General features: G+C 44.0%; 1 protein-coding gene across 1 annotated transcript in view; it reads right to left on the reverse strand.

Moving 5' to 3' along the window:
* Positions 1 to 1,520: 1,520 nt before the first annotated feature.
* Positions 1,521 to 24,133, reverse strand: part of dner (delta/notch-like EGF repeat containing) — a 45,327-nt gene continuing 22,714 nt past the window's right edge. Inside the window, exons 2-13 of the mRNA XM_079272499.1 lie at positions 18,632 to 18,988; positions 18,431 to 18,528; positions 14,978 to 15,141; positions 13,277 to 13,425; positions 12,285 to 12,438; positions 11,419 to 11,532; positions 7,888 to 8,121; positions 4,702 to 4,824; positions 4,416 to 4,529; positions 4,073 to 4,204; positions 3,494 to 3,740; positions 1,521 to 2,718 (exon numbers count right to left, since the gene is read on the reverse strand). Of these exons, the coding sequence (XP_079128625.1) occupies positions 2,607 to 2,718; positions 3,494 to 3,740; positions 4,073 to 4,204; positions 4,416 to 4,529; positions 4,702 to 4,824; positions 7,888 to 8,121; positions 11,419 to 11,532; positions 12,285 to 12,438; positions 13,277 to 13,425; positions 14,978 to 15,141; positions 18,431 to 18,528; positions 18,632 to 18,988 (1,998 nt within the window). The 3' untranslated portion in view covers positions 1,521 to 2,606. The remainder of the gene's footprint in view (positions 2,719 to 3,493; positions 3,741 to 4,072; positions 4,205 to 4,415; positions 4,530 to 4,701; positions 4,825 to 7,887; positions 8,122 to 11,418; positions 11,533 to 12,284; positions 12,439 to 13,276; positions 13,426 to 14,977; positions 15,142 to 18,430; positions 18,529 to 18,631; positions 18,989 to 24,133) is intronic.

Raw genomic sequence — 24,133 nt, forward strand, 5'->3', positions numbered from 1 at the left:
TCTTCAACATTATTACTTTAATGTCAAATCAACATTACTTTTTTTTTTACAGCTGGACACCAAAAGGCTCTGGTAATATTTAGCACCATTGTAAATGGGACCAGACCAGAGTAGCCAGCCAGTAATGAAAATGTGGTTATTTTAAAAAGTTTCACAAAGACAGCTGAGGACAAAGTCTAGTGAAGCAGTGCCCACATATTTGAATCTTCTTAAGCTTCTCAAAACCACTTGAAGCCAAACATTCAGTCTGCCTGACTGTTTTGAATGTGTCTGTATGACTTTTATTCTAAAAGTGCGGTCTGGGAATCCACTGAAGAATTATCCATAATTATGTCGAGTGAATTAGTTTTACTGCTGCCAAAATGTTGAACACATTTTAACTATTGGGTGATAATTCTGTCTTTTCTGAAAGTGATACCGTTTTGTAATGAAACCAGTGAGAGACGTGTTTCGGGACCCGTGTCAAGCCAAACTGTGACTACTCTGACCTTCTGGGGCAAACAGATGGCAAAGGCCGAGCACGAGGCCTCCGAAGCAGACCGTAAGCAAAGGTGAGAGCCGTCAGTGACACCTGGTGCTCCTGCAACGTGCATGTTTGTGTACACACAATACATGTAGGTGTGCTGAGCGACATGACTCCACAGGCTCAGTCTGTATTTAGAGGTGTTTACGTGGGGAACATCTGGATAAAGCCTGAGGTCACTCCATAAAAGGGCTTTCCCACAGCTGAGGTTTCAGTCTGGTGGGTTTGACCGTTGCAGAAAGACAGACGCTGTAGACTATTTTTCATTTGGGTTTTTGCTTACATGAAAAAAAGAAGAAAAATCAGGACCAAAACGTACGGCGCATGCTCTTCGTTTCTCTGAATCTCTACAACAGAGGTGTAGAGTGAAAAGTTACAGACAAATTGTTATCTAAACACAGCCAGCTGTGACATACATTTACCAAATAAATATACTCTAAAATGGCCTACTTGTAGTTTCAAAGTAAAAAGTATCGTTTTGGTCGAAGTCCTAGAGACCTTCTTCACAGCCGACAGTTTGACATGTCATCGTAGGAAAAGCACAGGTGAAACTGAAAACATTAACGATGACGGAGTCCCATTAAGTGTCCCAGTAAGCTATTCCAGTGAGCCATGCGCACACACACACACACACACACACACACACACACACACACACACACACACACACACACACACACACACACACACACACACACACACACACACACACACACACACACACACACACACACACACACACACACACACACAATACCAGGGCCTCCACTAAGTGGAATGCAGCTTTTCCCACCATGAAGAGTCAAAATATCGGATGCGAGATCTATTAGCGCTACTATTTAACACCTGCCCCAATCGCCAACACTTGCCAGAACAACAACATGCTTCACAAGACACACCAGGCGAGTACTGTAGATCATGTTCACTTGAATCTTTATTGTTTTCATCATTCAACATAGATAATAGCTAACCATGTGGTTTAAAATGAAGAGGATAAAGAACAGAGGATTAGCTGAGCCTTTTGGTAAAATATTGCTTAACCTCGAGAGGAACAACACAGCTGCAAGGACAGAGAGGTTTCCATTGGCGGGACACAGAAGCACATTTATTCTGGAGTAGATATCATCCCTCTCCTCTTCCTCTCCACCCTAAAGCCAGAGACTTTTCAACACCGTCAGTACTAGAGGTGAATTTGTACACGAGCATCAACAGGTACCTATTATCCTAAATATCACTGGAATACATACAGCAGGATGGTCGGGTACTCCCACTTTCTCTACTATTCATAATACCATTGAGAGACTTGCATGTAAATAACAGGACAATATGCAATTATTTAAAAAGAAAATGTGTGTGACTAGTATTTTATACACGTGTGTATTTAATCTTCTAACCACAAATTACCCCCCAAAATATTTGGCACAATCTTGACAGAGAGAAATACAACGGCAATGAAAAAACCAACAACAACAACCAAGTACAAAGGATTTTAAATGAACGCAGAGAGAACATCTAATCTAACCATGCACGAAGTAAGGCAACCTACTGCAGATTTTTTTTTTAAGATATAGAAAAAGATACAGTGTATGCACCAAGAGGAGTGCACCTATTTCTACCACACCTGTTAGGACTGCTGTCAGCACTGTCTGCTGAGTTTACACTTAGAAATTTAGGCTTTTGGGACGCTGGCCTTGCCGACGGACAGACTGGCTGGTGCAGACTAAAGTCACCCCCATTGTACAGCAGAGGTTACTGGTAGCGTCGCCCATCATCAATAACTAAAGGAATGCAAAGTATTCTCTTATGCTACTACAATAAAGCCTTATTGGAAAATATATTTATCATATTCCGCATTTATTCTTTTTAAACGACAGTATGTCTTTGATTATTTTTTCTCCATTTTACATTCAATTTTGTTTTGCTGTTAATTTTTTCTTAAGAAATACTTCAAGATTTATACTGACTTTCTGTATATATATAAGTATACATATAAATGTGAGTGCGTGTGTGTGTGTGTGTGTGTGTGTATGCACACGTGTACATGAGCAGTGTACAGCTTGTGATGTGTCGGGATTGTTGCGTTTTACAAATCCTTTGTCTTGATGAGGGTAACCAAAGGCTTGTCGTCGGGACTGTAGTCTTCGTAGGCGATGGGAGTGGCATCGTACATGGCAGGCTTGGACTTCTTGCCAAATCTGATCAGAAAGCATAAACACAACGACTGCATCAATATTGCGTCCTCGAATAAAGTCAATGTAGCCCATATACTTTGTTGGTACTGACTGAGTGATACAGTGACAGATACAGAGTACAGAAACTTGTATTAAAGGGTCACTTTAGTGTTTTAGTGTTGCACTTCTATAACGTTCGGGGGACTCAACAGACAGAAAATGAAATGTCAAAATGTAAGCAGCAGAGCCTGTAATATCCTATCTTTCAGCTTAAAACCACTGGATCCGTCAGCATCATTTTGTTAGACCCTCCCTGCCTTTTAAATGCCCCTGTGCTTCAAACTCAACGCCCACAGATTGTAAATCAGGCTGTCTGCTGGAGATTTGAACTTTCCCCGCCCAACCTGAGATGATCACAGCTGATAACATCATCATGTTCTCCAACGTTACAAAAGAAGAAAGCTTCTCCAGAGCAACACAACTGTTTTCAGAGGGGAGTAAGATACTCCCCCATGTCTCGCAAACTGACTCGAGCTTCCAGTTTATTCTTGAACTTGGAAACTGCAATTGACTTACTTGCTTTTATTGGGAGTCACGAGGTCCACAAGCTCCAGGAAAACACAGTGAGGGGACCATGAGGTGAGATTGTGAACTGACCTTTATCTGTGAACTTGGTGCTTTTACTTACTTTTGCATTCTTTAAAGGGACACGCCACCAACACATACGTACATACACACATACAGCTCTGACATGTGAGACTTAGCCAATCCCTCAATATATTCAGATCCCATCACTGACCTGGCGTGGCGGATGGAAGCGATGGCGTTGCTGAACTCGCTGTCGATGCTGCGGCAGTTGTAGAACTCCTGGTAGGCGTGGCGCGACGAGCCCTGGTACTCGATGCGGCTGATGCGGCAGATGCCCACGATGAGGATGATGAGCATGAGGACGAAGGCCACGCACAGCGCTCCGATGATGATGTAGAGCGAGTGACGGGGCATGTTGGTCAGGGTGTCCTCAGTGTGTGCTGGTTTCCACTGCAGGTCTGAGACAGACACACACACACACACACACACACACACAGTCGTGTTTTCATCACTTTAGAGGACGTTACATTGACTTACATTTATTTCTTGGAGATTCTAAGAAAGATCCTGCCCAATCCTAACCCTTACACCAACTTTAACCTAAACCTGACTTTACTCTAACCTTGAACTAAGTCTTTCCCCTGTAATGTAATGATTTGCGTTAAGGGGACGTGCCTCTTGTCCCGAAAAGGAAGGCGAGTCCCCACATTGTGACTATGTAAACAGATTTATGTCCCCACAACATGAGTCATGCACACACACACACACACACACACACACGCGGACTTACGGATCTCACAGCTGGGCCCCACCCACCCAGGTGGACAGTGGCAGGTGAAGCCATTCGATTGGTCAATGCAGGTGCCTCCATGGTGACAAGGGTTGCTCTCGCACTCGTTGACGTCGACCTCACACGTCTCCCCTGAGTGGACATGTAATTCAATGTTCAATGACAACTAGAGCAACACAGGCAAGAGCAGGAACCGAGGCTCACAGTGTTCCGACTACTGACGCAGTTGTATACAAATCCAGGTTTTACACACCCAAGAAGTATGTGTCACAATCATTTGATAACCCCGCCATGTGAATCATACTGATAAGGTAGCCGGTCTTATAATGGCACCAGCGCTCACCCAGGTATCCAGGTGGGCAGGTGCAGGAAACATTGAGTCCTGCACTCTCACAGTGGCCTCCATTTTGGCAGTGGATCTTCAGACAGGGATCCTTGTAGATTTCACAGTGTCTGCCTGCACACACACACACACACACACACACACACACACACACACACACACACACACACACACACATGTCTTATGAAAACCATAACACACAATAGTCGATGTCGAAGTAGAGCAAACTCACAGATGTGTGACTGCATCTAGAAGTAATCGAACTCTGTCATATATACATACATACCGTCAAACTGTGGCGTGCAGACACACTCGTAGGCATCGATGAGATCCCTGCAGGTGGCGTAGTTCTGGCAGGGGGCAGACAGACACTCATTGTACTCCTCCTCGCAGTACAAGCCATGGTAACCTTAACGGGGCACACAACAGTATGTAATAATGTAAGAGTCATTTAATAATTAATCATGCCATTTCGCTGATGCAACCAGAAGATGTTCTAACCTTGAGGGTTTTGCTGAAAATTGCATGCTGAATTTAACTGTGATCAGCAGTTAGTGTAAGTCATTAACTTTTACTGATCTTACTTCTCAAGTGTTGCGGTGTAGCATTTGATGGTGCTATGGGACCTGCATGTCTGTAAAAACAACCTTAGACTCGTCGTGAACATTACGATAAGTCATCACTTTCTCTTTCCCTATGCAGAGAGCAGTTTCATCATGGAGCTCCACATTCATTTTAGATTTGTGTCTCTTCACTACTGGTCCACAGGAAGAATGCACAAGACACAGCTAACAGTGTAGCAACACATTTTTTGGATTTGCTTGGATTGAATTAGTTAGAAAAGTGTGAATATATGGTAAGCCCAGTATTTTGCCTTCTTTCAATGGCGTTGGGCATCAGGTCAAATGACATGCAGTGCACTGTGTTTTCCATAGGATGGCAGCTGTGTACTGAGGCAGGATAGGCCTGCAACATCTGAAAACACTGTCAGTGAATGAGTAACAGAATCAGTGAATCTGTTTGTCAGATAATATTTAGAAGCTAAAATGAAAAATACAAACCATAATGTACAGCTTGTGTCCACACGCTGCTTAAACAGTTTGTGGGCTAGTGACGAGGACACAGCTATTAGAAACACAGGAACAACTCAAGGACAGAGTGAATGTCAGTGTGTGTTTTGTAAGTCAGTTCCTGTGTATTTAAATCTGCAGCATTTAGGCTGACCAATAGCTGTAATGTATGTAAATGCACTGATAATTGGATGTACCTTCATGTACCTGATCACACTCACAGCTGCTCTTCGTAGAAACGCTCCACCATCTACGACTTGAGAACCAAAATCACCAGAGGACCAAAGTCTCTCGAGTCCTTACACGACTATATGTGCAGCAATCTGTTTTCATTCGCGCTGCTCCCACTTTGACTACATTTCTTAACCGGGTCCCAGTGCTGACAAAGTTTCAACCAAACCTCCCTGGGCCTTAGCTAACATGTGTTTGGGGGAGGAGAGAGGGGGAATTAATGAGGAGCCCGGTTAGAGCCTCTCGGGTCCCGTCTGTGAAATGCCAGTGAAATGTCAAGTGCCTTTCCAAGACTGCCTGCTTTCTGTGGGCTGGCTGGTGGGCTGGCAGCCTCTCAAGTGAGCTGGATTACAGGGAGCTGAAGGATGGATCCTTCCACCTACCAGCTCCCCGGCAGCCTTCTTTTAGACGGCCATCAGGCATTTACACGACACATACACACACACACACGCATTAGCACACTTATCCATGGCAGATAAGCACACGTATTACTGTATCTATAAGCACACACACACACACACACACACACACACACACACACACACACACACACACACACACACACACACACACACACAGACAAACACTCATACCTCAGACACCAGCTGGCATTCTGATGAGCTGGAGAAAAGGTCAATTATGGTCCAAAACACTGTGTGTGTGTGTGTGTGTGTGTGTGTGTGTGTGTGTGTGTTCACTGTAATGTCTGCTAATTACAAATCGCCCATTTCACCAATCCCATTAGACAGGGAGGTCTGAGTGGAGACATTTGATTGGATGGCAGCATCTGCTTAACTATAGTCACAGACACAGACAATTGATTGCGAGCCCCTTCCCCCTCCCCGTCCACACACACACACACACACGTCACCATGACAACCAGACAACAGAGGATGAAAGGGGAATGAGGTGACGTAAATGGGAGGAAGATAAAGACAAGGAAGGACAAAGGGACATGAAGAAGAAGGAAAAAATATGAAAGAAATGCAACATAAAAAAAGTAAGCTGTGGGGAAGAAAAAAAGATATCTGAATAATTGCAAAGCAACGGACGACTGCTCTGCAAGCCGTGACAGAGCAAGAGTGAAGGAATTTGAATAAACACGAAGAACATGATTTACGGAGGGATTACGGACTCAAGAAATAACGGAAATATTTAGGAAACTGTTTCTCAGGTTAGAAAAAGAGCTGTAAAAAAAGCTCATACATCATTTAAAATACAAATCAATAAGGGAAAGAACGGCTCTGTGGCAATTCGTCTGATATGTCTATACCATCCTGGTTAAAGCAAGAGAGACAACAAAGAGAATGTAAGAATGGGAGAATCGACTGAGCGATCCAGATGGTGAATGGCTTATACATCTGACTGACAGATGATATAAACAGAGAGCAGTAAGGGCAACGTTTCAAATGATGTTCATGGGCCAGTGGGTAAGTCATCTATCTCTCCATCCCAGCAAGGTAATTGCAAGACAGTGGATAATGATAGGTCATCATTCCACTCAATTGATTTCATCACAGAGGCATCGATGCAAGTGTCCCGTCTAAAAATAACTCATCATTCACCCAGACGATATTTACTGCTACTCTTGAGTCTGAGCTCATGCTAGAAGTCACCGTCTTTCCACTCATCACTGAGCTCTATGTGCTGGTTGTTAAGCCAGATTTAGAGTTGTGATGGATTCACAAGGTATCTTGTAGCTGTGGGTGGAGTTTTGAATGGGAGTATCGAGCACAAGGGGTCCGAGGGATCAGGGGTCCGAAGACAATAGCTTCTGTTGGAAGTGACTTATATCAACATTTTGTGTGATGGAAGGTCCAAGTGGTAAGTCTTGTCTTGATCAGGTTTCTTTGGCGCCTGATTGTTTAAAGTATCTCCCAATGTCAAAATACTTCAGTTCAGGATCTCTTTACAACCAACAGTCCTTCTCTAAGACTCCTGCAGCACAAACACTCAAACTAACTCTATCTTGAAAGTAAGTTCAGACTCTATCCAGTCCAATGGCACATGTAGCATGTGACATGTAGAAAATTGGCAAGAGTTGCAAAGTCGTACAACAGATGCCCTTTTTATTCAGTAGTCAACAAATAACTAAAAACAAGGTGAGCAGCATGACATCAGCTGCCATCAGCACCCTGAACCTTTTCTGCAAACCTTACTAAACCGCTCACCTGGGACACACAGACACCTGTAGCTGTTGCACGCGCTGCGGCAGACCCCATGGGCGCAGGGGTTTAGGGCACAGAAGTCCACCAGCTGGGCACATGTCGGGCCGGTGAAGCCTGCTGTGCAGCTACAGCCGAAGCCCATGGGGCCGGGGCCCTGGGCGTAGCATGTCCCGTTGTTGTGACAGGGGCCGGAGGCACACGGGTCCACCTTCTGCTCACATGTGGCCCCCTGGTAGCCTGCAAGAGAGGAGAAGGTGTGAAATACACAGAGAGAGAAATCGAGAGAAAATCATGGGGAACCAGCACAAAAATAATGAAAGTCGTCATATGCCTGGAAGAAAACGTGGTTCCCTTATCAACGAGCAAACATTCAGCAACACAGCTGAGGTGCAAGAGCAGCCCTATTGCCAACACTGCAGATGTAACCCTTCTCTAATTTGGTCATTTCAAGGCTTCAAATGAAACCACTTGCAGCAAGGTGGGGAGAGTGGCACAGCAGGGGTTGAGTTCGTGTAGATCAGGTGGTGCGGTGCAATATGTGACATCCACTTTGGCATGGACTCTTCTGTTTATTATTAAGACTGCCTCTTCATGCAAATAGGCTGAAAAAGACACATCTGTGGGTTTCAGGGGCACCCAAAGACCTTTGGACTTGGAGGTAGAGTGAGTTTTGTCTTTACGTTGATTTAAAAAATCATTTACACAAACTGAAAATATGATTTTTTTATGTCTTTAATTTAAGGTAGAGTCTGCACTGGATGTTTTGTAAGCCACTTAACTTAAGTGATGCACCCGTGCTTCATTCAGTGTGGGTGCCTTAATTAAATCTCGTGGGAGTCAAATTATATACACAGAATATGTGCACAAACTTCAGACACAAAATGTTATGCTTGCACAACCAGTAATTTATTCCACATAGATAGGCCTGTCACAATAATTATGTTATTGACTTATCTTTTTTAGACATTTTAACTCATTTTGGGAAACACACTAATAATCATTCTTGCTGAGTTAGATGCCAATATTGACCCCCCTTTAATGTCTCCAGGTTTAGTAGGATATGAATATACAGCCAGGAGGCAATTAGCTTAGCTTAGCATAGAGACTGGAAGCAGGGGGAAACATTTTGAGGGAGTTGCGTGCTGTCAGAGAGCCAGATTAGCCGTCAAAAACAGAGCGTGAAAGCAGCGCAACAGAAAATGAATTCTTGCTGTTGACAGGAACGACTAAACTATTGTGTTAAAAGGAGAGTGGTGGTGTTTCTTTCGTGCTTTTTACCGTCTTTGTGGGGTGACGGCACGTGAAGAAGAAACCAGTGGCGTCAACACACCACCACTCATTAGCATGTGAGCTATTCTCACCTCACCTCCTCGTCTAAAAATAACTTCCTCCCTCTTTTCTTCAAGCCCTTCTCCCCCTCTGCCTTCACCTCCCCATGAGAGCAGCTACTGTACAGAGCGGGAACAAGACTCTCCTCTGTACACCTCGCAGTAATATACAGAGGCTTCTCTGATTTACAGATGCACACTCCATTGAGCTGATGAAGAAATCTCACGCATCCATTGATCTGCGAGACTTTATTCCACTGGGTGAGGAGGACATGTATCATGCAACAGCAGAGAGGCAAGAGTAATCTGCAGCAGACATCTCACCCAAATCTCTCTCTTTCTCTCTCTGCTCCTCTTGCACTCCTTCCTCGTCTCCTCTCCCTTTCCCCACACTTGCAAAACACACAGATGCTAGCCCGCGCACACACACTTAGACGCCTTCTTGCATACATTTAATGTTGTGATTTGTATTTAATCTGTCATTGTCGAATCCCTTGCTTTCCACAGTGTTTCGCTTCTTTGCTCTGCCAAAGAATTTCCACTTCTTGAGCTCAAACGGTTTCTGTTTCTATCCAAATAGGCACAAACACGCACACACACACACACACACACACACACAGACACACACACACACACATAGTAACATGGGACCTGGCTGACATAGAGGTGTCAAACCTTAACCAACATTAAAAGCAGTTAACAGTTTAAATTTAGCCAGCTCCCCCCTCTTTAGTTTGTATATCTCTCTGGAAAGCTGTTTTTATTTATTCAGATCTGCTGTTGACAGGGAAACAAATAATACCTTCTCTTCCGGCAGGGTGAATCTATTTTAACATCCCTGCCTCCCTTGTGATGTAGCAAATGAAAATACAGCTTTTGCTCTCACAGCGATCACAGAGTCGATGCCTCGATGATGACATCGGCGACAGTTGTCATGCCATCCATCATTGTATTTCTTGCTTCCGTCTGCGCTGGGACATTGCAAGTCAACATGGAGATGTCATTTGTTGGGGTGGGAGGGTAGACCTGTATCTGTGCCTCTGTGCCTGTTCATTTGGCCGTCTGAGTGTGCTTACGGTACATTTCTTTACCTGTGGAGGACACTACTGTATAATTACTCAGAATTATTATGTACTGTGAAGCATCTACTCTTTTCTGTCCTTGTGACTCAACTTGTGACTTCTGCTCCAAACAGAGAGACAAGGACTTGGAATGAACGCTTGAGGAACAACAAACGTTTTAATACATTTTGTATTCTCCTCTCTCTTTGGTATCTCTCCCGTGCATGCTGCTATACATGAAAAATAAATGCTCAGAGGTCATTTGTCCAAAAGGTCTCTCGGACCCAGAATTATCCAATAAGCTGATGAAATCTTTAAAAGCCATCGTTCAGCAGTCTCCCAGCACTAATATAGACGTGCTGGCATGGTCTTCGCCGCCTTTTCTCTCGTTTAATTCATAATCCACCACTTTTGACGTATGTATTTTCATTACTTTCCTCATCGGAGACGTTGTTTTTCTTGGCAGCCGCAGATTACCACTTCAGTCAGGTGTTGCAGTGTGAGTGAGACCTCCCACAGATGGAGAATGAACTGACTGCTGGGAGCTATACCTGGAACAATGAAACAACCTTCCCGCCAGCTTTTACATCCATCTGCTGTTTCTTTATTTATGTGGCCAGGGCCCATTGTTATCTCATGCTTCCCCTGTGTTCTAAGAGTGAATATACACTCCGTATACACCGCTGCCCGTATGTGGTGTACGTTAATCACAAACTAGTGCGCTCTTATTGAGACAGCAGTTTTACAGTCACAAATTTCCCCAGAGAGGCTGATGCAGGTCGCTGAGGCTATGAGGACTAATTAGGATAGAGGAGGGAGGTTTAAATGAAGCATCTCAGTGGCACAGATACTGTTAAACACGGAGACACACAGAGTGTATAATGACTGGAATCAGACAGCTGAAAAATACACTTTTTCTGTATGTCCCCCTCTGTGTTTGTTTTTTCACATAGAAACACAAACATCATAAGCTGTCGGATTTTGGCAGAAATGCTTCCGTAATGTGTATATTTAATTTTCATCCAAAACTTTTTGTTTTTCATTTTAAAATTATAATGCTGTGCACTCATATCTATTTTAAAAACCCACAAAGCAAATAAAGATAAAAAAATACATGAACAAATGTCAATAAATTCGATTCCTACCTTCGGGACAATAGCACCGGGGCCCGGCCAAGCTGCTGAAGCAAGTGGCTCCGTTCTTGCAGGGCTGAGAGAGGCAGTGGTCAACCAGCAACTGGCAGCGCTCCCCTTCATAACCTGAGAAAAACACAGTTCATAATCACCACTTGATTTATTTCATTATATTCAGTCAAATGCAGCTGAACGTGGTCTGTTTAAGATTGAGCGAAACAAAGTCAACTACCAATAAACAGCCAAGTCATGACAGGAATTCGAAAGTTGGACTTTAAGCGTTTTGCTATTTTTTTAACTGACTTTTTAAAATGTTTGAGTTATGAACGATTGTTTTTTACTTGCATGCAAATCTGCTTGATTGGAAATATTTTTTTGGGGAACCCCAGCAAGAGAGGCAATTAATGGGGATTGAACTAAAGATATACAGAATTATCATTAATGTCCACAAAATCCATCAATTTGAGCTGCTTAGTTTAACTAAATTGACTGACTTTTCTCTGTATGCATCTTCTTTTTCCTGTTTAATTTTTACGGTCAGCTGCCCACACTGCTCGTTAGCACAGTTCCCTAATGGGGAATGACAGGCAATCAGCGGTCACCTCTGACATTTACCATCCTACGCTTCAAGTCCCTTCCCTTAAATAAATCTGACAAGGTCAAAGGTTCAAACACGATCTCATCTCTGTTCCCGTGCTCTTATTCAGAGAAACAATGAGAGAGGGCTCCACTTTTTACATCTGCACAGCTCTAAACCTTAGCAAGGCTGAGACTATTCATGTAGCCTTATACACATGTGTATACAGCTTTGTCTGTGTTTGAAAGCATCCAGCATGACACACACACACACACACACACACACACACACACACACACACCTGGTGGGCAGGCGCATGTGAAGTTGCGTCCTTCACCCCCCTGTCTAACGTCGGTGCAGGTGCCGTTGCTGTGACAAGGTCGGCGGTGGCAGGCATCGAATTCCTCGCAGAAGATTCCAGTGTAGCCGTCCTCACACTCGCAGAAGAAAGTGCTCTGCAAGACGCACAAACACACACACACACGCGCACACACACACACGCACACGCACACGCGCACACACGCACACACGCATTTCACAAGTCAAATCAACGAGCCTTGAAGGTGAAAAAAATCTTGTGAAACAGAAATAATGAGATTGCACATTGTAAAATGATTCAGAAACATAACAATGCACCAACAAGCAGCCGAGACACAGTTTGATTTTCTCAAATAATAAATAAATAATTTCCCGACAATGATAAAAAGAGAGAAACCGTGAAATGGTGTCTGCAACACCTCCCTCTATTTTTCTACTTTAGTTCTGGGGTTTTTTTAGGTTTCTTGAAGTTCAACGTATGGATGTAGAGGGGACTAACGGGTCTCTGGTGGTTCCTTCTACTTCTTCAGGGCTGCGGCAATACCAGACCCGAGACTCGCATGCATTTTGATCACAAAATGAATGAAACTGTGATTCCCTACTCTGCTAAACGTCATGTTGCATCGCTGTAATCTGTGGCATTGCGTTGTGTTGCTCTCTACTATTCTGACTCGTGTTCTTTGGTTTTCGGTTGTGCTCTGCATTGCTCTCTGAGAAGTGACACCAGGGGAAAAGTTTTTTTTTTCTCCTACACTTTTCAACGATCAACATGCGCTGGACACAATGCTGCAGCTGCAGTGATAATGTTGGGTTGAATTAAAATGGAACGCTTTCCTCTGTTTGATGTGCAGATGCATTGTTGTTCTGTAAGGTGTGAAGTGAGCTGCAAGCATCTGGATGCTGGAACTTTCTCCTGTGCCTTTCAGCTTCATTCGCTTATGTTTTGTTTTCACGAGAAGAAACATCATTTCTCACCTCGGAGGGCTGCGTGATGCATTTGCCTTTCCCGGAGCACTGAGGGTCACTGAAGCTGCTGCCGGGCTCCACGCAGCTGCTGGCTTTCACCGTCAGGTTGAGACGCAGGGTGACCTCCGGGGCTGTGGGGGTGCCCACACGCAGCACACCTTTCAGAGAGGAGTCGAGGGCCTTTTAAACTATGCACGTGGCATTTGCAGTCATTCATTCATTACATTTTATAATAAATATGTAATGCATATCGGTAGATAGTATGAAATAGATGAGCCCCACGCCTTTGTAGAGAAAATGTCTTAATTCTAGAGAGGTTTATTAGAAGAATATGCAAACAAACAGCGTTTTAAAGTGTGCTTTGATTTGACCTGCTCCAGCGGCGTGGCTTTAGCGATGGCAATGATGGTATGTCGGTTGGACAACCACCGTCTCCACAACTATTGGATGAGTCTTATACAGACATTCATGGTCCCCAGAGGATGGATCCTATTATCTTTTCCCTTGACTTTGAACATCTCTCATTATATCTTCAATCAAAGCAGACAGCGATATGGGCGCTTGGATAAAAATAGCCACACAGTGAATACCAACTGCCATTTTTTTAGAGCCCGACGTGAGCCAATGAGCTGCGAGTCCACCAATGATGAGACTTTGACGATGCAGTCTCCTCGGCCAATCAGAAGGCCCGACAAAACGACTTGCGCTTCTCTGTCGCCCCTGACCAAACGATCGTCAGCCCAATGACATCCAATGTTGCACCTGCAGAGTCACCGCTCCATCAGATTGTGAAAGCTCTTTGCCAACATTCAGATCCAGTGACGTGTGAAGAGGGAAATGCAACGTCACGTGCTCCTCCCTCCTTACTGATGCTTTGCATGCATCTTCCTCTTGCAGTTTGACCGTCAGTCCTCCCTGCTTCTGCATCCTGTCTTTCTCTTTCATCCCTTTCTGTTTTGCCGTCTCTTTTTTCCCCGTCTTCCTCCCTCTTTACCTGACTCTTCCTCTCTCCCACCCTCCATTATCCTTCCATCCCTCTGATTTAACTCCCCAATGTCATCTCTCTCTCTCTCCATCTCTCTCCATCTCTCTCGCTCTCTCTCCATCTCTCTCCATCTCTCTCTCTCTCTCTCCCTCTCTCTCCCGAGTTAGCAGACACGTGAAGGTCAGAAGACAGGCAGCTCAGTGAAACAGCATCAGGTATGTTGATCACACACACAGAGAGTCAACCAGCCTTTCAGACTCTAACTACCCCCCCCCCCCCCCCGTCCAACACCCACAATTGTGTGACTTTTCACAAAATCTGTGTATGTGTCTGTGTGAAGCGCAGTATCAAAATGCAGATGGAATATCAGCATAAATAGCCATTGTTGTTGTTTTTTCAACATGCAAATATAATATTATGCGATTCTCCCCAATGTCATGTCAGGAATAAACGCTTCATTAATTCCTCAGATGCGTTTGGCTCAGTTGTAAATGGGCTATTTGGAGGTATTAAAAAAATGTTAGCTTCTCTATGGATGAACGTATTAAATATACAGAGATAATGAAAGTATAATTAAAATGATACATTGTGAGTAAGACTCTGTTTAGCCAATGAACTATATTCTACAGCCCCTCGCCCATTTGTTCACAATAATGACAAAGACGAACTGATATGAATGCTGTTGTTGAAAACGGTATCATATGCTCGTATACATGACGTCTTACTGAGGAAGTAGTTTTGTCCCAGAGGCAGCGAGCGGTCTGGCACCACCAACCCATCGGGAGCCTGCAGGAACCACATTGTAGTGCCGTTCAAAATGGAGGAACGGAGGAAACCCTCTTCATTCACACGCCACAGCACTGGAGCTCCACTGGCATTCACCACCACCCTAGTCGGAGAGATGAAGCAGGGGAGGGAGGGATGGAGGACGAGGACATGAACGCGTAAGAAGAATCAGAGAGAATATGTGATTATTGTTGACTTTCTCTACAGTTTGGACCAAAGCACAAATTTACAGCGATTGTCGATGATCCCTTTTTAATTGGTGACAGTTCTCAGCTCAGGTCTGCAGTATTCACTGTTTGAATAATGGATGGTACCAGACAAAGTATATCGGGGGGGGGGGGGGGGGGGGTGTTGAAACACAGTGACCCTCTTGAACACGAGTTGTGAAATACAGGCAGTGTCGTCGGAGGCTATCCTTCATCAGGACCTCAGACAATTTGTACAAAATGGTGAAAACCAAGACGGACCAAATAGAAAGTGGAAAAGCAGCAGGTTCACCATGGCGAGAGATGCAAAGTAGAGCGAGAGCACAAACAAAGTCTGGGCACTTTGACACTTAAAATAAACCGTTTACAAAATTGCAGTCCATTTTTAATGCTGCTGCAAGGTAATGCCCTTAACTTTGGTCTCTCCTCCACATGCCGTGAAGAAGTGATCAGATATAAAGACCAAATGGGCAGAAGCCATTCAATTTATTGACCATATTCATGATCCTCATGAGATAAACCCTTTCCATTCTGAGCTAACCTCTAGCGCCAACCGCCAGGTTGTTAAACACGATGAATCAGGGTTTTTACTTATAAACATTCTGATGCATCTTTAATGAGCAAAAATTGGACATGTCTAAGTAAAGAAACAATATATTATTATGCTTGTATCTGTAATCTTCTGCAGTGGTGACAACCTCTCTCTCTCTCTCTCTCTCTCCAGCTCCTCGGGGACACAAGAGCTCCTTTACATTATTATCAGCCTCTAAATTTGGATCATTGCTTCATTTCCAAGTGGTTCATTTGTGTTTGTATACGAGTGTCCTTCACTAACTGCGTTCAGGTGCCGTGTGTAATTATACAGCATGAAAACAAAGCAGCAGCAGTTGATTAATGCCGAGTACAGACTACATGACCTAAACAATGATTTTCGGCTCACTGACAGATCAGAGGCAAATCTGCGTTGGCTCGCCGCTCGAGTGCCACGTGTGAACTGTTGCATCGCATTCCAGATATCTAGCAAGCTGTATACGCTCGACATCTGGAACGCTAAATATCTGGTGAACTGGGGATTCTGGCGGCGAGATACAGTCAGTGGGAGCGGAAAGAAAACGGGTTGAGGGGAAACCTGGAGGAGAAGTCGCCTCGCCTGAAGCCTTCCTCTGTGAGCCATGTGTTGCATTTGCGTGGAAAGTTGTTGTTGGTGCACCTATGTTGGATGTTTGAACGTTTAAAGATATAACACTGACTCGCCTACATAAGGGAAATAGTAAACGTAGTTTGGAGATCTCATCGGGATTCCAGATGAAGGATTTTGTAGTGTTAGTGTGTGACCCCCGGCTGCCGGTCAGTCATGTAGTGTGAAAAGGGGCAACATCATGGACATCCAACATTCACCTTGACCGTTGCCTCTGCATTATTTATTGACCCTTATTTACGGAACCATTGTAATTCTGTTTAATCGCAAAAACGCTCTGAAAAGATGGAGTACACCTAGAGTGGTGTAATGCAGGTAATACAGCGTCTCAGGTCTCAGAAGTGGATCATAAAGAGATTCAAATGGAAGGTTATTAGTTGCAAAAGCTACGTAATGTTGCCAACAAAAGTTGCTGCATGAGAGGTATGCAGATAAAATGCTGTGCAAAGTCATTTCTATCGTATTTTCTTTTCATGATGGTGATTATGCAGACAACATTCTGCACAGCATGCGCTGTTGTTATTCTTGTTGATTAGGATCCAAAAAGCAGGGTTCATTTTGTAGGTTCAATTCTGGGAGTTTGTGTTCTTACTCAACACCAAACTGAGAGGCACTGTATCACTGGTTGAAATTGTCATGCCTGTTGTCATCTGTAGCCACAGTTCCCTCAACTAAATTCACAAACTGTTTTATTCTATTATAAAAAACAACAACAGCATGATATCGGCCTCATATTCATGGCTGTCATGCTCTAAATATTGGCTTCGCACATTGAATAACCCATGTTGCTCAACCACTAGACCACAACAGGTGCACTTTTACACCACTAACGTAATGCTGCATTCACATTAAAAGGCTCAGACTTCAATTACGAGCAGCGGAGACGGAAAAACTGTCATTCACCTCGTTGTTATTCAGAGATATTCGGGAATTTCTGACAGCTAAGATATCTCTGACTTGGTGAAAAGAACTACATTAGAGTCAACATGAGGTGAACTTCATAAACTGGAGGTCAACAAGATTCTCAGTTGGTGTTGACATTACTTTTAATACTTTAATAGTACTAATAGAGTGCTCTATTTTTCACTTATTCTGGCTGATTACACCTCTGCTCTGGTTGGAGTTAATTATTCCACATGACAATAGAAACGATTGACGTGTAACACGCAGCAAGAGTAAGAAAAATAACAGGAGAGTCCATCAAGCACAGTCTGTAAACACCTACCCAGTCCTGAGCGGTGGTCCAATTAAGCATAGGTGAAATCACCTGTGTGAGTGGGGTTTCGGGCCTTTGAGTGCCAAATATTCACTTCCTGATTGACATGCACTTTTTGTCGTTGATTATTTACTTTATTGTTTTGGCTCTGGGCTGCTTTTGGGATCGACTGTAATTACCGTTTATCCAAAAGGCGTAAGCTACAAGCTGTCACTCAGAGGCATCTTTCAAGTTTACAGGGAGCGAGTATTAACACAAAAGATAATGTTTTGGTGGACTACTCTCTTTCGGCAAACTTGGATTACCATCCAGACAGAGTGGGAAACTGCCCCCTGGGCCCTCTCGTGGCAGTTAGTTTGTGGTTATTTGAGTAATTGCACATTTGCCAGGGATAAAATATGACTAAAACACAAAGAAAGTCAAATAGTAAAAGGATAGACCCTGTGTCATATTATAGTACCACCCACTGTATTACTTCAGTTGGTAGTGTTACAGTAGCTTACATGGTGTTTATTCCTCTACGAGTTGAATCAGATTACAATCATCACATTTACAGCAGGATAGTATTTGCAGTATTAGTTCGTTTCTGGGTCGCAGGGTAAAATATGATGAAGCTGCCAACTACAGATGGGTAGTTAAAGGCAACAGGATAGATACTGTACAATGCAAAGAGAGTGGGAGAAACTGGGCATTATTAGGGGCCCACAGCAACATTTGGCCCCGGAGCCGGAGTGCTAAGAGGAGAGCAGTCAGTCATAAAAGGTACTCTTACTTTACAGCTGTTTCTTCGGGCACTTCCAGAGACAGAGTCAGGGTTCCTGATGTCAGCTCACACAGCTCAGGACTCACACAGTGCAGACCCTCCGTCACCTGTAGCACGCGCGCACACACACACACACACACACACAACATATGTTACACATTTTAAAGATAAACCCACAGGAGCTTAAATTGAGCATGGAAGTTATCTCACTCTGTCTGCCTCCCACGGCACCACCAGCAGCCTCTGCACAGGTTTGGGTTGCCATGGCTGCAGGGTGGGGGGTGGCGGCGTTGTGGTGGAGGGGATGGTGGAGGGGACGGTGGTTGGCTGTGGCGGCTGATTGGCGGCCGTGGTGGTGGAGGCGACGGGGGTGGCCAGTTCAGGCGCGGAGGGGGTGGCGGGGTCCCACTCGGCAGCCGGCAGGTCCAGAAGGATCTGATCGCACCTCTCCCCCTCATAGCCTTCGGTGCACTCACAGGTGTAGGCCGGTTCCCCCTCCTCCCCGCCGTCGCTACGGCTGCAGTTTCCATGGAGACAGGGGCTGCTGGCGCACGGGTCTGTGAGAAACTGAAAGAGGCGAGAAAATAAATAAAAACGGAAAGAGGCAGAGCATAAAAAACATTGTCATCCAACTGTGTTTTTCCACCTCTGTCATACAGGTCTCTTTTTGACACGAAGAAAGGCCAAAATGTGAGCATCCATGCGTCATTTTAAATGGGTCAAGGAGTGGGTCATTAAAACACTGGAGAACAAGAGAGTGCAGTCATCACTACGCAGCTGCTTCTTTTATTGCTGTCTGACTCAGCTTCCTTCTTTACACCACTCTTTTATTTATTGTATGACATTTTGTCTCCGTGTTCCTGATAAATTGTTGCAGGTGTGCACTTCTTCCTCCCTTGCTCCATTTTCACACACACACACACACACACACACACACGCACACGCGCACGCGCACGCGCACACACACACGCACGCACACGCACACGCACACACACACACACACACACACACACACACACACACACACACACACACACAGTCCCCAAACAAGGTTTTCCCTCGTCATGCAGCAATGAATCCCGACAGCCTCCTCATGCTGGTTTCCACCCCCCCCCCCCCCCCCATCAATAATTGATCATATTTGCAGTTGAAAAGGATGAAGCCTAGCTCATGAAGCTTACTGCCTGACACTGTGTTGCCTTTCGCTTGGCTTTCAGAGCTTTCTTAGGCTTAAGAGCGTCTACAATCCTGTTGTACAGTCCCTTTTTTATTTTTTGGCAAATTCACCCAGAATCACTCAGGTATCCCAGGTGAAAAATAAATATGCGAAGTATATTTAATTTTAGCATACTTGAGTATACTTGAAGCCCTACTAATCATCAGTGTACTTAAAGAGTGCTATTTTGGAACAACTTATTTTCCACTTAATATGTTTTAGTTGTGATTAAATTGTAGTTATGCACAATTTGAAGTGTATTTAGTATATTTGTGTGTGCTAAATTGGAACAACTTAATGTCAACAGGTGAAAGCGTGACTTTTGTATACTTTTTATATATCTGCAGAAAGTACAATTCTTTGATAGTATATTTGCAGTGTACTATTTAAAATGTCGGTATATTTTAAATACAAAAAAGTACATTTTTTTCCCGCCTGGGATCTGCAGCTCCAGCTGATTTAAATGTGTGCAGATAACAGTTTTAATAAAAGCCCAGAGTAAAGAGAGGGGGTGAACAGAAGGATGTTATTGATGCGTGTACCAAATCATCCAGATATAGACGTGCATGTGACTGCGCATGTGCGTGTGTGTCTGAGAGAAACAGTGAGAGGCAGAACAACAGAGGCTCGTTAACAGTCCACTCTCTCATTAGTGCTAATCTCTCTCAGGTTTTTACTCGCGATGCCTCTATCAAACATTGTCCCAGCACGCCACTCTCTCTGGTCTTTACACAGCCTGCCGCTCTTATCGCCTCTCTAACGGCACCAGGGATTGAGTTGATCAACCTTTAGAGGACGGCGGCGCTGGCTCGTCTGGGTTAAAGGACACATTAGAGTCCAGCTCATGAGCTTTTTCATCTGTCACTCTTGATTTCTCCTCCATCCAGCCTGAACAGAATGTCCTCGAACACAGCGGGACTTATATATACACTGTATTATGGGAATAGTATGATCTCAAATCGCTTTTACATACATTAGCAGATAATATTATTATAACTATTCAGTGTATATGGCAGCCATTTTCTATGGTGCCATTAGCATTCATGCACTTAGTTACTGACTTGCTTCTTATTCTCTGGCCTCAAACGGCTCACATGCCCCGGGCTCTGGCAAACCATGCGAATCAATTTCCTCTAAGCAGCTGATTATAACTCACATTAGTCCCTTCATCTATATTCCGACATGGAGCAACAGACTGAACAAAGACATTCTCTTGGGCCAAATGAATTGCTTCTCAAGGTGCTGTGATCGACAGTATTTGCTAATTTGGGATGTTCACCCTGAGCAGGAAGGATCGATACAGCCGGATGGATGGAAACAGCAACGCACTTCAGCCATTGGTGTCATTCATTTAAACTGGTGGAGGGGCTGGAGGAGTCTGTTGATGTAGACACCACACACACACACACACACACACACACACACACACACACACACACACACACACACACACACAGATATAGTAACATGGCACCTGGCTGACATAGAGGTGTCAAACCTTAACCAACATTAAAAGCAGTTAACAGTTTAAATTTAGCCAGCTCGCTCACTCCCCCCTCTTTAGTTTGTATATCTCTCTGGAAAGCTGTTTTTATTTATTCAGATATGCTGTTGGCAGGGAAACAAATAATACCTTCTCTTCCGGCAGGGTGAATCTATTTTAACATCCCTGCCTCCCTTGTGATGTAGCAAATGAAAATACAGCTTTTGCTCTCACAGCGATCACAGAGTCGATGCCTCGATGATGACATCTGCGACAGTTGTCATGCCATCCATCATTGTATTTCTTGCTTCCGTCTGCGCTGGGACATTGCAAGTCAACATGGAGATGTCATTTGTTGGGGTGGGAGGGTAGACCTGTATCTGTGCCTCTGTGCCTGTTCATTTGGCCGTCTGAGTGTGCTTACGGTACATTTCTTTACCTGTGGAGGACACTACTGTATAATTACTCCGAATTATTATGGACTGTGAAGCATCTACTCTTTTCTGTCCTTGTGACTCAACTTGTGACTTCTGCTCCAAACAGAGAGACAAGGACTTGGAATGAACGCTTGAGGAACAACAAACTTTTTAATACATTTTGTATTCTCCTCTCTCTTTGGTATCTCTCCCCGTTTTACATAATGACAGGTTTTATCATGAGTGAAACAGAAAACTCTGCAAAAGGGTCATCTAATTTAGCAGTGTATATTAAACACGTGACCACTACGTTAGATGTCAGTCTCCACACAAATGGATACACTCCTGTTGGATTTCAACTTTCAAGCACAGCATCTTGAGTTGAACATATAAAAAGTGTGTCTGTAGGGAATAATATTAATGAACATATGATGGAGAATCACATTTCACAATGGTAAATGAATGATGAATTGTATTTGCTTGGGTTTAAAGTAAGCTTTGAAAGCATTAAAGAGTAGACTGTTGGGCTACAGAGTTAGTAATCAATGAGACAAACATGTAGGAAGCTTAGATAAGAAGAGTGGCAGAAGCGTCCTTGAGCAAGTCATTACAGTAAATCCCAACCAGCTCAGCAGATCTGAAGCTGCCCTCTGACCTCTGAGAGAGTTAAAAGAGAATTTATCCCCATATATTAAAATACATGTTTCAAAACCGCCTGCTAGCGTCCTCATACCAATTTTTTTCCAGAGGCTGAGTTGAGTTTAAACTCATGATATTACAAAGTGCATGGTGATGATAAACAGAGGGCTTCCATCATCATTTCAATGGATTGAATGTGGGGCCAAATGACAAGGGTGCCCTCATACTTTTTGGATGGGTGTGGAAGATCTTAATGTCACAGCAAACAATGACATTTTAGACAATAGTGTGCTTCCAACTTTTTAGAAACAGTCTTTTCTTTTACCCCCATGCACAAAGCAAGTCCATGAGGATACATGTTGTCCCTGTTTGGTGTAGAAGAAAGTGACTGACCGACACACAAAGCCATGACCTCAACTCCATTCCAACACTATAGTGGAGAGTTTGCTCTGAACGGGCTGATGATCGAGTCCAACAAGCACCTGTGAAGCTACAACCCTGACGGAGCTGGAGCCGTTTCACAACAGCAGTTAACTGAGCGCTCCATTTCACCGGTTTATCAGCCACTTACTGTTTATGGGAGACTCATTTGAGCGGTAGATCATAATACTGCAGGGGTTCACTCTGACGGCCAGATCGTTCAGCTAATCGCACACATGCAATTAGTTGGAAGGGCAGCGATGGCTCGCGCCGCACACGAAAATGAAATGCGCACGTGACGAAAATAATAAAGTTCCACACACACTAAGGGCTGAAAGACTGCACGAAAAATAACTGATTAAAATAAATGGCTTTTCAGTATCTGCCTGCACAAGAGCACTCAAATACACAGCACAGGGGAAAGGGAAGCCGAGACGCTGATTTGGTCACTCAGCATGTTGTCTGAAATTGTTCTACAGCCCCTTTATAACCATCAAGATGTGTTGCCATGGCTACAGTAGCTAGGTAACGTGAGCGCAATTAGCAAAACAGCACTATACGCATTGTGTGTGTGTGTGTGTGTGTGTGTGTGTGTGTGTGTGTGTGTGGATATTTCATGCCCCCACCGCATCAGTTCCAGGCACACACACACACTTTGTATCAATATTTGCCCAAAGAGTCTCATCAGGCTGCAGAGAGACAATCCATTTTATAATCCACTCACTGCCTCATCTGGGCTGTTTATCACCATTTGCCTCCCTCTGTCAGGGTGATAACACCCCCACTGTGGAGAATAGATACAGATAGCATTTGCTTAATCCTTCACTCATGACAACACTCGCTCACAAATGAGGAAAATATCTCCGCAGCAGCTCAGTGAAGGAAACGTGTGTCTTGTTAATCGTCCCTCCTGAGATAAGGGGACACAGAGTGGTTCTCGGTAACATTGTGTCCGGACGAGTGCACTTGCTGTACTGTAGGGATGCCACAGTGCATCTGAATCTGAACATGACAGAATGACTTGACACTGATAAGAGCAGATGTAATTCCTTTAAACAGCCTTCCTCATTATTAAGATGACTCCAGGGCATGACCAGAATCAGAAATGCATTATTGATCCCCGGGGGTAAATTCGTATGTCAAGATTGTGTCACAACCATCGACGAACAACAATTCAAACCTCTCATTGTGTCTGAACAACTGTGGTTTATAACATATTACACTTTGTCGAATGTGAGTGCTTGAATACTTCACCTGATGCCATTTGAAAATGATGACTCGTTACTTTCCAGTGCCAGTGTTAAGGTGATGATACTGCAGTCTGACTGTCAGCAGAAACTTAATGTGACGTGTTGACAATGGTCTTACGGTATATTTCATGTTTTAATGATGAGAGATAGTTAAAAATGTATGCGTCTGATCTAGATCTTCTTTTTAAGACCCAGCGTGTATTTGTCAAGCATTCACTGTTTGCTGAATTCGAGGCTACAGAGAGAAACTGGAGCATCTCTCTGCACTGCGTAATCTCAGAGGAGCAG

Source organism: Melanostigma gelatinosum (assembly GCF_949748355.1).
Source record: "Melanostigma gelatinosum genome assembly, chromosome: 7".
Taxonomy (NCBI): domain Eukaryota; kingdom Metazoa; phylum Chordata; class Actinopteri; order Perciformes; family Zoarcidae; genus Melanostigma; species Melanostigma gelatinosum.